This window comes from Lactuca sativa, chromosome 2, assembly GCF_002870075.4.
Source record: "Lactuca sativa cultivar Salinas chromosome 2, Lsat_Salinas_v11, whole genome shotgun sequence".
NCBI classification, from domain to species: Eukaryota; Viridiplantae; Streptophyta; class Magnoliopsida; order Asterales; family Asteraceae; genus Lactuca; species Lactuca sativa.
This window is the reverse complement of record NC_056624.2, coordinates 85,064,337-85,078,828: the sequence shown is the minus strand read 5'-3', so window position 1 is coordinate 85,078,828 and position 14,492 is coordinate 85,064,337. Positions and strand designations below refer to the sequence as shown.

The following is a 14,492-nucleotide window of genomic DNA, read 5'->3' as shown; positions in this document are numbered from 1 at the left end:
TTAAATAAATTATTAATTAAGAGATCTTTTAGTTATATAAATTTTAATCATTAATTTAAATAAATATGTGAAATTATATCACTTTATACATTTATATAAGAGATTTTTTTTTTGTTTTGGAACCACGGTTATAGAATTAATTAAAATTTTAAAATAAAAACTAAAAATTATTAATCAATTATTTTAAATAAATTATTAATTAAGAGATTTTTTAGTTATAAAAATTTTAATCATTGATTTAAATAAATATGTGAAATTATATCACTTTATAATTTGTATTAAATTTATTTTAATTTTTATTCTAATGTTATTAATTTAATGTAATTAGAGTGGTAAATTTAAAATTTGAAATTTGAAATGGAGAATTAATAGGTTTACAAATGACATTCATTAATTAGGAGATATAATATGGTGACACATGACAAAAGAAGAATAAAATATGCATTAATTAAGAGGCCTAATAAGATGACACATGTCAAAAGGAGAATAATTACATTCTTTTATTAGATAGGGATATATATATATATATATATATATATATATATATATATATATATATATATATATATATATATATATATATATAAAGAGAGAGAGAGAGAGAGAGCAATGATCATTTGAGAACTCGTATTTTCCCGAGAACCTGAGAACTAAAAGTGGACTATCAGATTAAAAAAGTTAAGGGGCTAAGATCTTTGATGGCAGTTTTGTAAATAAATAGCAAAAAAAAAAAACAAGGAAGGGTATCTTAATAAAAAAAGATAAGGGCATTTAAGGGATTTGGTAATTTGCTCTCCAAATGAACATATCGGATCCTAATTAGTCTTTCTATCGCTCGTTTCCGTCTCCTGATTCTTCACCGACTCCATCGACCTCCTCCCTAACTCCATCGAGCACCTCCTTCCACCCTCCACGTCCAACGCCCATCCCTTCGATCAATCATCTCCTCCCTCCCTCAATCGACCACCTCTACCTCCGTCAACGATCAACAACGACTAGCAATCAACAATCCTTAATCCAGAAGCAAGCAGATCATCACAAGTCGGTCTCGCTTATGTTGCATATGCTTCGAATCTCAAGCTCGAGAACTCTAAGCTCGTTAGGGTTTTGACTGATCTTTCACGCAGCTATACAGATCTCATCTTGAAACCGACTTATAGAACTTTGTTCGAATCAGATGTGGAATCAAAAGACGAAGTGATGCTCCGACAGAGTTGGGCGATATCGCCTTCGCATCCGTCAGATATTTTCGTTGCCGTCCTCGGCTCCGTCAGATCGATGTCATGACTGCTCCGTCTTCTCCATCTCTTGCGCCTATAAGTAAGTCTCTCTCTTTGGTATGTAGAATCGATTGCGTATTTACCATCGATTGAGCTGTCATCTTTCATGAACCGATTTCCAGTGAGAATCGATTGATTGCTAAGTAAACAGAGGTTGGTGAAATCAAGTTTCTGCTGAAAATAAATGCTTGCTAAGTTGCTATGTAGAACAGAAAATTGATTGCTTGCTATGTACCACGTTACAATTGCTTTCTGAAATTCGTTTCCCATACTTGCTACACGCTATTGAAAGTCCATTATTTGCTGAAAATTAGACTTCTTCCTATACACCACTTTATATGTGTTTACACTCTCAATCTCAATGTGAAATGAATTTATATTAACAGGAAAATGTCCCAAACTTAGTTTAACAACACACAATCATAGATTGTGGCAAACTTCATTGATTTTGACATGGTGGAACGTGGTTGTGTCAAATTTCAATATTATATAACAAGTTAACAACTTATTTGATTATTTGATTTGATACTAATCCTAGAAATTTGTTACAAATGACATTTCAACATTTGAACTTTTATCAACAGAGGCAATATGCAGGTATATAGTATTACTGTAACATCCCAAAATACGGGCCAAAAATTTCGTTTCTAATTAAGCGATTTGAAAAGCGTTTGTAACAGAACATCATACGATCATAATATTTAATAAAACATGTCTCGTGGCCGTAAACAAAGCATAAAACATGAATATGTCAGAGTACAAAATCCCAAAATGACTCTTGGTGTGGAAATCAAAAGAGTGTGTGTGATGCGCCGCTACCGCGCCAGCTCCTTCCCCTTGACAGAAGAGGTACCTAAAATAACAACTGAAAACCGTAAGCACGAAGCTTAGTGAGTTCCCCCACTGTACCACATACCAAATAATCGCATAGCATACATACTGTAACGACCATAAAATTCCAACCAATTTAAATTTTTAAAAAACAACCCGATTTCATAAAATTATTACAAAAAGGTTTTCAATACAATTATTTCAGAGTCTTCCCAGAATCACATCACAAAACATAATCATGAGGAGCGGTACGATCACGCCTTTGCCTTGCCACGGTCTCCTGAAGAACCTGAAAAATATTAAACCACAACTGTAAGCCCGAAAGCTTAGTGAGATATCCCCAAAATACCAACCACAAATACCATACACGCACAACATGCCATATCATAACAGAACATAGAACAGCCATGCACTTCGGGTCTACTGTGTGACTGGTCCGCCGCATCGGCCTTCAGTCCACCTGGTCCACCCTCCGAGTATAACCACATACATCGAGTCTACAGTGTGATTGGTCCACCCGCACCGGGCCTTCAATCCACCTGGTCCACTCTCTGAGTCTACAGTATGACTGGTCCGCCCACACTGGGCCTTCAGTCGGCTTGGTCCACTCTCCGAGCCACGACACGTCTAGTCTGCCCTCTTGGGGCCTACAGCCTATCCGGACCGCTCGCTAGGCCTTCGGGATAACCGGTCCGCCCTGGGTGTGTTGGCCTACAGCACAAAGCAGGTCCCGCCTCAACCCAACCCCAGTCCAACAGCCATGTGCACATAAACATTCAATCATATAACAAATCACATCCAATCAAACCGATCTAACAGATCACATAGCATAACATCATCCTAACCAGGATACCGACCTAACCGGTCACTAGCATAGCATCATCCTATATACCAGGATTCCGACCTTAACCAGGTCTCTAACATATACCATCCTAACTACCATGATGCATCATAGCAAAGTAATAACATAACAACGATACTGGATCACAATCCGATAAAGGGCCGGCCTTGGTGCCGTAGACCCTGTTGATATAGTGACGATAACTCACCTCGCAACTGCCGACTGAACAGATAAACCCAAGTTGCTCCAACCACTGATTGATCTCCACCACTGGCCAACACCCAAAACACTGAACTCAAAACAAAAGCCAACAATTACCAAAATGCCCCTGGAAATCGACTGGTCAACCCTTGGTCAAATTCAAAGTCAAAGTCAAAGTCAACCCCTGACTGACTCTACTCGCCGAGTCAACCCGATGACTCGCCGAGTCCCCATGCACAGAACTTCCCCAAATCACGACTCAACTCGCCGAGTCACCCTGAGACTCGCCGAGTCCAACAACTCTGAGTCCTTTCACACTCGACTCACCGAGTCATTCCTTGAATCACCGATTCACAACTCAACCAGAAGAAAGGTTAGGACCTCACGACCAGACTCGCCGAGTCCAAGAACAGACTTGCCGAGTCCAAGGCTATTTGCAACCAACTCGCCGAGTTGTTCTTCCAACTCGCCGAGTTCCTGCCTATCTTCGTCCAACTCGCCGAGTTGTTCTTCCAACTCGTCGAGTTCCAGCCTATCTTCGTCCAACTCGCCGAGTTGTTCTTCCAACTCGTCGAGTTCCAGCCTATCTTCAAACAACTCGCCGAGTACACCCTTGTGACTCGCCGAGTACCCCTAGATCTGAAACCATACAGAGGCTTTCCAAGCCATGCAGAAGCTCTAAACCATAGATCTACCCTTCCACAAGCCATCCATCACGTAAAGTGGCAAACTTTACGTGGATCCAAGGAGATCTAGGCATTTTACACTCTAGGGCTAGGGTTTGGGACAAAAGAACTTCACCAACAACTCTTGAGCATGGACTTTATGGCTTTCTGGATCATTAACAACCTAGATCTGAGGTAGCAACCTCAGATCTTACACCAAACTTGAGATGGACCTCATTTATGCCCCAAAACCCCCCACAAATGATAGATCTAGATACACAAACACTCAAATAGAAGATTATTACCTCAAATGAAGGCTCCCACTGATGAATGAACCAATTCTCTGCAAAGCCCCTTGCTCCACTCTTCTTGCTCTTTAATTTCCTCCCAAGATTACCTCCTCCAAGGCTCTAATCTCTCACCAAGGAAGGCTCACACGAATTTAGGGTTTCTGGAACTAAAAGGGAAGGTAAAGATGTAGCGCCCCATCTCTGGTATGTTGTTCCCGTGGCATTTATTTAGAAGTTTTATTGAGGGACTCGGCGAGTCTATGGCCTAACTCGTCGAGTAGGGTCGAGTTTTCGAGCACATGTTAGTCGGCGACTCGACGAGTCCATATTCGGGACTCGGCGAGTCTGCCTGCCAGGAAGAAACCCTAAATCCCCGGGTTGCTCACTATTTAAGCAATGTATGTGCCCCAAACTCGCCTCCTTCACCCTCAGAGAGAGCTGTGAGAAACCCTAATCCATGCCTTGTTTGTTTTAAGTGTTTTTGTGTGGATTTTGAAGGCTTGAAGAAGAAGAAGAAGAAAGGAGCAAAGAGAAGAGGTGTAGAGCAAAGATCCAAGGGCAAAATCAGAGTTCATTGAGCCGGGGAGATACCGGAGCAGCAACAGTTAGCTTCCAGAGCCATTCACACAGCAGCCAGTTCACGAGGTGAGTTTCCTTCCAGTAGGAACGGGTCTACGGCCACAATGCCGGCCCGTTTAGTTAGTAGTAGTTTCGGACTTCAGTCCGAAGCAGTAGTTCAATATGCTTGATGTCTATGTGATTCAAGCGTGTTTTTGTGTGTTATATGTTCCGGACTTCAGTCCGATGCAGTATGCATTATATGTGTCTATATTAGTTGATATGTGTTATGCTATGCCATGATCAGTCAGTTCTGGACTTCGGTCCGATGCAGGGGACAAGGTCCCAGTCAGTTTCGGACTTCGGTCCGATGCAGTCAGTTCCGGACTTCGGTCCGATGCAGTCAGTTCTGGACTTCGGTCCGATGCAGTCAGTTCCGGACTTCAGTCCGATGCAGTTAGTTCCGGACTTCAGTTCTGATGCAGCTAGTTTCGGACTTCGGTCCGATGCAGTGGGCAAGGCCCAGTATGTGCTTATTATGTATTGTATGGTATGTGGTAGTTTGGGGGAGCTCACTAAGCTTCGTGCTTACAGTTTCAGTTTTGGTTTCAGGTATTTCCGCAAGCAAAGGGAAGAGCTCGGGATGATGATATCGCACACACCACAGCTTCAGTTTTTGTCCTGGGAGTTGATTCCGTTAGTTGATATGTTTGGATACAGTTGTGATACAGTTTTCTTTCTCTCAGTATTTTATCATGGTTTTTGAAACACGCAACGTATGATTTTGTTATGTGATACTTGGTTTCATGTTTTTGTTATGATAAAAATTGAAATTTTTGGGTCGTATTTTTGGGTTGTATTTTTGGGTTGTTTCAAGTTGGTATCAGAGCCTTGGTTTGAGGGATTCGGATACACCTCCGGGTGCATCTGAACTAAAACTAAGGGAAAGATAAAAAGATTTTCAAAAAGAAAAATGTTTTCGAATGAAATTTTGAAAAGCACTTAGAAAGAAAAGAATTTTTAAGCAAGATAAGGGTGTGGTGCATGCGATCAGCCGAGCTCAAGTAAGTACTCCCAAATTACCAATACAAGTTTTATTATTATGATTAATTGTTCCAGTTTCAGTAGAACAGCATGCTAGTATAGGACTAAGGATCTAGGAGGATGCCTTATGTGCCTGCTATATGTGTTACAGCTTTATGAGAATTGCATGCTAGTATTGAGTAGACAGCAGTAGGATAGCCTGTTTAGGTTATGCCTGGTAGCGCGAGCTTAGCATTGTATGCTAGTATAGTTTCTCGTTATGAGAGTAGATTTGCTTGAGTAGTTTCCGGTGTCCGAATGCTGCTTGCTTCGTGCTTTGTAGAACTCTTGGTGATGAGAGTTAGCCGTTAGATGAATACGCCACGTCACATGTGATCAGGGTTGAATAATCTCAGAGTATTGGATTTGGCCCTATTGCGCAGCTCTTGTTTGAGTCTAACCATTGTAGGGACAAGCCTTTTACTCGAAGGATTATCTGAGCCTCATCATATGTGATGGTATTCAGGTGATGGCTAATTAGCATTACAAGGAGGCCTTCAGCAGCTGAGGACTGGTTTGAGTGGAGTCAGAGATTTCCCTAGGGCAAGCCTAGGATGAGAGTAGAAAAGATCAGTAGTAGTAGAAGTGACTTGGTGGAGTCAAGGCAGTTCTTGAGGAAAGTACGAATAGATGTGGAAGGTAGTATGGGCCCGTACTACTGAAAGCAGAGGATCCGTACTCGAATCAAGGAAGGCCGAGACAAGACCAGGAAGCTAGTAGTAGTATCAATGATCCCTTGAGATATTTCAGTTTTCTGATGTTGCTATGATGTGTTTCAGAATGGTGGTTTTGCGTTCGAGGCCAGCAGCCGACAATGGAGGTGCCAGGGAGGGATCAGGATCAGGCTCGGGGAACGAGCGCACGAATGAGCAGACCAGAGAGTTTCTTTCTTCAGAGATTACTCGTATCATTTTAGAGCAGACTCCTGTGATCTTCGGTTCGATCAAGGAGGGTATCCTAGAGCTGATGGATGAGAGATTGGGCACCTTTCGTGCTGAGGTGGCGGCCATGATGGGGTCGCGTACACTTAAGTTCAGGGAGTTCAGGGCATGTGGAGCTCCAGACTATCATGGGACGTGGGACCCCATAGCGAGTACTAGATGGTTGGTGGATGTGGCCAACGCGTTCCGCACAAGCAGGTGTCCCGAGGGGGACAAGGTTAGATTGGCGTCCTGTCTTCTGAAGGACAGGGCACGAGATTGGTGGGAGGAGGTCGGACATACCATTGGAGATGATGCAGCATTGGATGCCATGACCTGGGCTGATTTCTCTACCAGGTTCAGGGCGAAGTTTGCACCAGTTATTGAGGTGAAGCAGTTAGCCAGAGAGTTTCAGGACCTCACCCAGACTACAGAGACCGTGGCGGAGATCACCGCCAAGTTCAGGGAGAGGGCTCTTCTTGTTCCTCAGTATGCGGCCGATGAGTAGATGAAGAAGGCCCGTTATCATGAGATGTTGCGGAGCGATATCCGTCAGTTTGTGAGCCGGTCCAGCTATAAAACGCTGGATGACATGATTGCTAGGGCTCGGGAGAGGAAGATTGATCTCGAGATGGAGAAGAAGAGGAAACCGGAGGCGGTTTCGAGTACAAGCAGTTCGGGCAAAAAGCCCAAGGTTTCTGATTCCAGATCCAAGAGTCAGCAGAGCCACGGCCGATGTGGCAAGTGTGGGAGATTGCACAATGGGGTGTGCAAGGCAGGGAGTTCTGGTTGCTACAAGTGCAGTCGGACTAGGCATTTGAGCAAGGATTGTATGGCCCCTGCTATTGCCGTTGCAGCATCAGATCTGATTTGCTTTCAGTGCAATCAGAGGGGACATAAAAAGTCCCAGTGTCCGAGTTTAGCTGCAGTAGGGAAGGTGGTTGCACCTGCCCCTGCTACTTTGAGGATTACAGATGGCCGACAGGGCCGAGCCGAGGCGCCAGTGGCGAAGAGTAGGGTGTTTCAGATGACAACAGAGGAGGTGCGAGCGACTCCTGATGTGGTGACGGGTATGTATCTTCCCTTCATTCTATATTATTATTGATTGATTATTGCTTATGATTGTATGTTTTATATAGGGTCGTTCTCTGTGAACGACATTCCTGCTATGGTATTATTCGATTCGGGGGCTACCCGATCATTTGTATCGCTTGTGCTTAGCAAGAGATTTAGCAGAGCTCCAGGGGAGCTGGATTGTCCACTAGAGGTTGAGATAGCAGATGACAGGACCGTGAGGGTCGCCAGAGTGCATAGAGGGTGTTCTCTTCAGTTGTTTGACGAGCAGTTTTCGGTGGACCTGGTTCCTATTCCCCTGCGAGGGAATAAGGTTATTGTAGGCGTGGATTGGATAAGCCCCAATGGGGCGGTGATTGATTGTGAGCTTCAGCTAGTGAGGGTTCGCACTCCCAGTGGGGGAGAGTTAGTGATTCAGGGCGAGAGGCCACAGCGCGGACCGACCTTTTGTTCTGCCGCAAGGGCGAGGCGCTATTTTCAGCAGGGCTGCGCTGGTTATGTAGCTTATGTCTTGGATGCCCGGGAGAAGGGCAAGACGATAGTTGATGATGTTCCGATAGTGCGAGACTTCCCAGATGTATTTCCTGAGGATTTACCGGGAATACCTCCTGAGAGGCAGGTTGAGTTTAGGATCGACCTGATTCCTGGTGCGGCTCCGATAGCCAAGGCACCGTATCGCCTAGCTCCCCCTGAGATGCAGGAGTTGTCTACGCAGCTGCAGGAGCTGCTAGACAAGGGTTTCATTCGGCCGAGCAGTTCGCCTTGGGGAGCGCCGATCCTGTTTGTGAGGAAGAAGGATGGGTCGCATCGTATGTGTATAGATTACCGGGAGTTGAATAAGGTAACGGTGAAGAACCGTACCCACTTCCGAGGATAGATGATTTGTTTGATCAGCTTCAGGGAGCATCTTGGTTCTCCAAGATCAATCTACGCTCCGGGTATCATCAGATGCGGGTTAGGGATGAGGATGTACAGAAGACTGCTTTCAGGACTAGGTATGGTCATTATGAGTTTGTGGTGATGCCATTTGGGCTCACCAATGCTCCAGCCGCGTTCATGGATCTCATGAATCGCATGTGCAGGCCAATGCTGGATCGGTCAGTGATAGTATTCATAGATGATATCTTGGTGTATTCCAAGATGCAGGAGCAGCACGAGGAGCACCTGAGGGAGGTGCTGGAAGTTTTGAGGAGGGAGAGACTTTTCGCAAAGTTCTCCAAGTGTGAGTTCTGGTTGCGCGAGGTGCAGTTCCTTGGTCACCTCGTCAACCAGAAGGGTATTTTGGTGGATCCGGCCAAGATAGAGGCAGTGATGCAGTGGGAAGTCCCGAAGTCTCCATATGAGATTCGGAGCTTCCTAGGGTTGGCAGGGTATTACCGGAGGTTCATTCAGGATTTCTCCAAGATAGCAGTGCCGCTCACCCAACTGACCAAGAAGTCGGTGGTATTTCGTTGGGGGCCTGAGCAGCAGGCAGCGTTCGAGACCCTCAGACAGAGATTGTGCGAAGCCCCGATCCTTACCTTGCCAGAGGGAGTAGAGGACTTCGTAGTCTACTGTGATGCCTCAATCACAGGTATGGGAGCAGTGTTGACCTAGCGAGGCCATGTGATAGCTTACGCCTCGAGGCAGTTGAAGCCTCCTGAGGCTAACTATCCTACCCATGATTTAGAGCTGGGGGCGGTTGTGTTTGCCCTCAAGATTTGGAGGCATTATCTTTATGGGGTCCGTTGTACTATCTACACGGATCACAAGAGTTTGAGGTACCTTATGGATCAGCCGAGTCTGAACATGAGGCAGAGGAGGTGGTTGGATGTGCTGAAGGATTATGATTGTGAGATCCTTTACCATCCAGGGAAGGCCAACGTGGTGGCCGACGCCCTAAGCCGCAAAGTGTCGGTAGCCCCTATCAGAGATTTGTGTTTGAGGATGACAGTGATTACTCCGTTGTTGGAGCAGATCAGGGAGGCTCAGGTTGAGGGCCTCAAGGAGGAGAGGCAAAAGTGTGAAAGGATAGTGGGCCGAGTAGCTTCGTTTGATTATGACAGTCGGGGATTGCTGACGCTTCATGGGAGAGTGTGGGTACTGTACTGGGGTGGAGTACAGCAGGTGTTGATGGACGAGGCTCATAAGTCTCGATTTTCTATCCACCCAGGGGCGACGAAGATGTATAGAGATCTTCAACCCGATTATTGGTGGCCCTGCATGAAGCGGGATGTCGTTTGGTATGTTGAGAGATGCCTGACATGCAGGAAGGTCAAGGTGGAGCACCAGAGGCCTCACGGCAAGATGCAGCCGTTAGACATTCCCGTGTGGAAATGGGAGGACATCACCATGGATTTTGTCACCAAGCTTCCCAGGACCACACGAGGAGTAGATTCGATATGGGTAGTAGTGGATCAGCTGATGAAGAGTGCTCATTTTATCCCGATCCAGGAGAGTATATCGGCAGAAAAGTTAGCCGATATCTATGTGCGTGAGATCGTGGCATGTCATGGAGTGCCGGTATCGGTGGTGTCAGACCGAGATGTCCGTTTTACATCCAGATTCTGGAAGCGGTTTCACGACGAGATGGGTACTCGTCTTCATTTCAGCACCGCTTTCCACCCTCAGACGGACGGTCAGAGTGAGAGGACGATTCAGACTCTCGAGGACATGCTCAGGGCATGTGTTCTAGACTTCGGTGGCAGTTGGGATACGTATCTTCCGTTAGCGGAATTTTCGTATAACAACAGTTATCATGCGAGCATTGATCGACCTCCCTTTGAGATGCTTTATGGGAGGAAGTGTAGGACCCCGATTTGTTGGGGCGAGGTCGGTCAGCGAGTCGTTGGGAGCACAGAGGTGGTGCTCAAGACGTCCGAGTTGATTCAGCAGGTCCGTAGTAGACTGCAGACTGCACAGAGTTGGCAGAAGAGCTACGCCGACAGGAGGCGTTCAGACTTGGAGTTCCGGGTGGGCGATATGGTCCTTCTGAAGGTCTCACCCTGGAAGGGTGTCATCAGGTTTCGGAAGAGGGGCAAGCTGGGCCCCAGGTTCATTGGTCCTTTTAGGGTTTTGGCCCGAGTGGGTCGGGTTGCTTATCGGTTGGATCTTCCTGTAGAGCTTAGCCAGATCCACAACACTTTCCATGTGTCTCAGTTGAGGAAGTGTCTGGTGGATGAGTCAGCAGTTGTTCCCCTAGAGGATATTCAGGTTGATAGCAGCCTGAATTATATTGAGAGGCCGGTCGCAATTCTAGACCGGAAGACGAAGACCTTGAGGAACAAGGCAATTCAGTTAGTGAAGGTGCAGTGGCAACACCGGAAGGGGTCTGAGTGGACGTGGGAGGCTGAGGAAGAAATGAGAGAGCACTACCCGGAGTTATTTGCAGATTCAGCCGTAGCAGACTTCGAGGACGAAGTCTGAGACAAGTGGGGGAGAATTGTAACGACCCATCTCTGGTATGTTGTTCCCGTAACATTTATTTAGAAGTTTTATTGAGGGACTCGGCGAGTCTTTGGCCTGACTCGTCGAGTAGGGTCGAGTTTTCGAGCACGTGTTAGTCGGCGAATCGGCGAGTCCATATTCGGGACTCGGCGAGTCTGCCTGCCAGGAAGAAACACTAAATCCCCGGGTTGCTCACTATTTAAGCAATGTATGTGCCCCAAACTCGCCTCCTTCACCCTCAGAGAGAGCTGTGAGAAACCCTAATCCATGCCTTGTTTGTTTTAAGTGTTTTTGTGTGGATTTTGAAGGCTTGAAGAAGAAGAAGAAGAAAGGAGCAAAGAGAAGAGGTGTAGAGCAAAGATCCAAGGGCAAAATCAGAGTTCATTGAGCTGGGGAGATACCGGAGCAGCAACAGTTAGCTTCCAGAGCCATTCACACAACAGCCAATTCATGAGGTGAGTTTCCTTCCAGTAGGAACGGGTCTACGACCACAATGCCGGCCCGTTTAGTTAGTAGTAGTTTCGGACTTCAGTTCGAAGCAGTAGTTCAGTATGCTTGATGTCTATGTGATTCAAGCGTGTTTTTGTGTGTTATATGTTCCGGACTTCAGTCCGATGCAGTATGCATTATATGTGTCTATATTAGTTGATATGTGTTATGCTATGCCATGATCAGTCAGTTCCGGACTTCGGTCCGATGCAGGGGACAAGGTCCCAGTCAGTTCCGGACTTCGGTCCGATGCAGTCAGTTCCGGACTTCGGTCCGATGCAGTCAGTTCCGGACTTCGGTCCGATGCAGTCAGTTCTGGACTTCAGTCCGATGCAGTTAGTTCCGGACTTCGGTTCCGATGCAGCTAGTTTCGGACTTCGGTCCGATGCAGTGGGCAAGGCCCAGTATGTGCTTATTATGTATTGTATGGTATGTGGTAGTTTGGGGGAGCTCACTAAGCTTCGTGCTTACAGTTTCAGTTTTGGTTTCAGGTATTTCCGCAAGCAAAGGGAAGAGCTCGGGATGATGGCATCGCACACACCACAGCTTCAGTTTTTGTCCTGGGAGTTGATTCCGTTAGTTGATATGTTTGGATACAGTTGTGATACAGTTTTCTTTCTCTCAGTATTTTATCATGGTTTTTGAAACACGCAACGTATGATTTTGTTATGTGATACTTGGTTTCATGTTTTTGTTATGATAAAAATTGAAATTTTTGGGTCGTATTTTTGGGTTGTTTCAAGTGTACCTCTCGCATGCTAAGCGAGCGCTCTACCATCTGAAAGTGGGTAGATCTGATCCCACATCGGCTAGGAATGCGAACTAAGCATTCCTTATAAGGGGTGTGGATACTTTCCCTATCACAATGCGTTTTAAAGTCGTGAGGGCAGAAGATCACATAAGAACTCTGCAGTTAAGCGTGCTCGGACGGGAGTAATACCAGGATGGGTGACCCCCTGGGAAGTCCTTGTGCCGATGCCAGAGGGGGATGTTACAAATGGTATCAGAGACAGGGCACGGGTCGATGTGTTCGACGGGGACGTCGAACCCTATAATGGGGGGGTGAAAGTGGGTTAGATCTGATCCCACATCGGCTAGGAAGGAGAACTAAGCATTCCTTATAAGGGGTGTGGATACCTTCCATATCACAACGCGTTTTAAAGCCGTGAGGGCAGCAGATCACATAAGAACTCTGCAGTTAAGCGTGCTCGGGCGGGAGTAATACCAGGATGGGTGACCCCCTGGGAAGTCCTCGTGCCGAGTGGCCCAAAGCGGACAATATTGTGATACGTGCCAGAGGGGGATGTTACAAAAGAGGCGGGGGAAGAAGTGTTATGTTCTTTATATAGGGCTCAACCTCCGAAATTAGGGTTTTCTCCACTCAGCACCAACTCGCCGAGTCCACCCATGCTACTCGCCGAGTTGGTCACTTAACACGCGACTAGAGTCGCGACCCTACTCGCCGAGTTGCCCTTTCCCACTTACACTTTTATACCTTCAACTCTACTTTTGATATTCCGGGATGTTACACATACTGCCAGACAATTCTGGGGTGCCCGACCTACCCAGTACAACCATTCTAGGGTGCTGACCTACCCATGCGGCCATTCTAGGGTGCCGTCTTGCCCGTTTTAAGCCATTCTGGGGAGCTGACTACCCATGTCAAGCCGTTCTAGGGTGCTGACTACCCTTCGGTCCTAACGAACGAACCTCGGGGACTGTTCCCCTCCTACTACCACTAACACATATAACAGATCATACCAACATATAAACATATCATCACACACTGTCATACATAGCTGGGGTGTCTGACCTACCCTTCGGTCCTAACGACCGAACTCTACTACTATCACATATCATGCCATCATATAACGTATCAGGTAGTAGCAAACCTAGATGATATCACAAAGACAATCATCTAACATACATCTCCTACTGGTGGGCCGACATTGTGGCCTTAGAGCCACCGCTACTGGAAGGTAACTCACCTCGAAAGTAGCTGCTGAAGTTTGCTTGTTAAGCGCTTGACTGCTGAATCGGAAATCCTCCGGCTATAAATCATAAACATAGGTTAGCCTCTCATACACACCCTTAGGTCATATGACTAACCCACCCCTGGTCCAAGGTCAACTCCTTGGTCAAGGTCAACTCCCAATTGACTGGACTCGCCGAGTCATGGCACCGACTCGCCGAGTCCTTCTCCCACTAATCCGGTCCCACTCTACAAGTCCCTTTTTCCCACTCACTGAGTCACCTTTAACTCATTACTTGGGACGATAGAACCGGATCGCGACCCAACTCGCCGAGTCCAAGAACAACTCGCCGAGTTCATGCGAGCAGACCTCCCACTCGCCTCCAAATCCTCACCCGGACATCCTTCATGAGGATTTTGGGTTTCTGGGACTATTGTAACACGTTAGATTGCTAATTCTACGTGCAAACACGAAGGGTTGGACTTCCAGCACTTAAAACCCTCGGACTCAGTAACAGTTCATAGCACTCGTCGAGTTTGAAGAACAACTCGTCGAGTACCAGGCAATCTTCATAGGACTCGCCAAGTTGTTCTTCCAACTCGCCGAGTCTAAGGCCATCTTCATAGAACTCGCCGAGTCCCTTGACCCATTTTCCATATAAGCCGAATCTGAGACATGCAACGCTTCAAAACCACAGATCTATGATCCTAGGGCATGCTTAACACGTAAAGTTGCAAACTTTACGTGCATGCATGGCCCTATAAGCTCAAAAATGCAATTCCAATCTCTTTAAGAGGTCATGCACTCAATGGGGTCCTCAATCACTTCAACCACAACAACTTTATGCTTCTAACACGTCCA

General features: G+C 46.3%; 1 protein-coding gene and 1 long non-coding RNA gene across 2 annotated transcripts in view; both read left to right on the top strand.

Moving 5' to 3' along the window:
- Window positions 1-713: 713 nt before the first annotated feature.
- Window positions 714-5,518, top strand: LOC128132190 (uncharacterized). Its single transcript, XR_008230198.1, has 3 exons — window positions 714-1,320; window positions 4,607-4,753; window positions 5,279-5,518. It is a non-coding gene; the product is annotated as an uncharacterized LOC128132190 (long non-coding RNA).
- Window positions 5,519-6,520: 1,002 nt separating this feature from the next.
- LOC128132335 (uncharacterized) overlaps window positions 6,521-14,492 on the top strand; it is a 47,051-nt gene continuing 39,079 nt past the window's right edge. Inside the window, exons 1-2 of the mRNA XM_052768860.1 lie at window positions 6,521-7,739; window positions 7,809-8,320. Coding sequence (XP_052624820.1) covers window positions 7,178-7,739; window positions 7,809-8,320 — 1,074 coding nt within the window. The 5' untranslated portion in view covers window positions 6,521-7,177. The remainder of the gene's footprint in view (window positions 7,740-7,808; window positions 8,321-14,492) is intronic.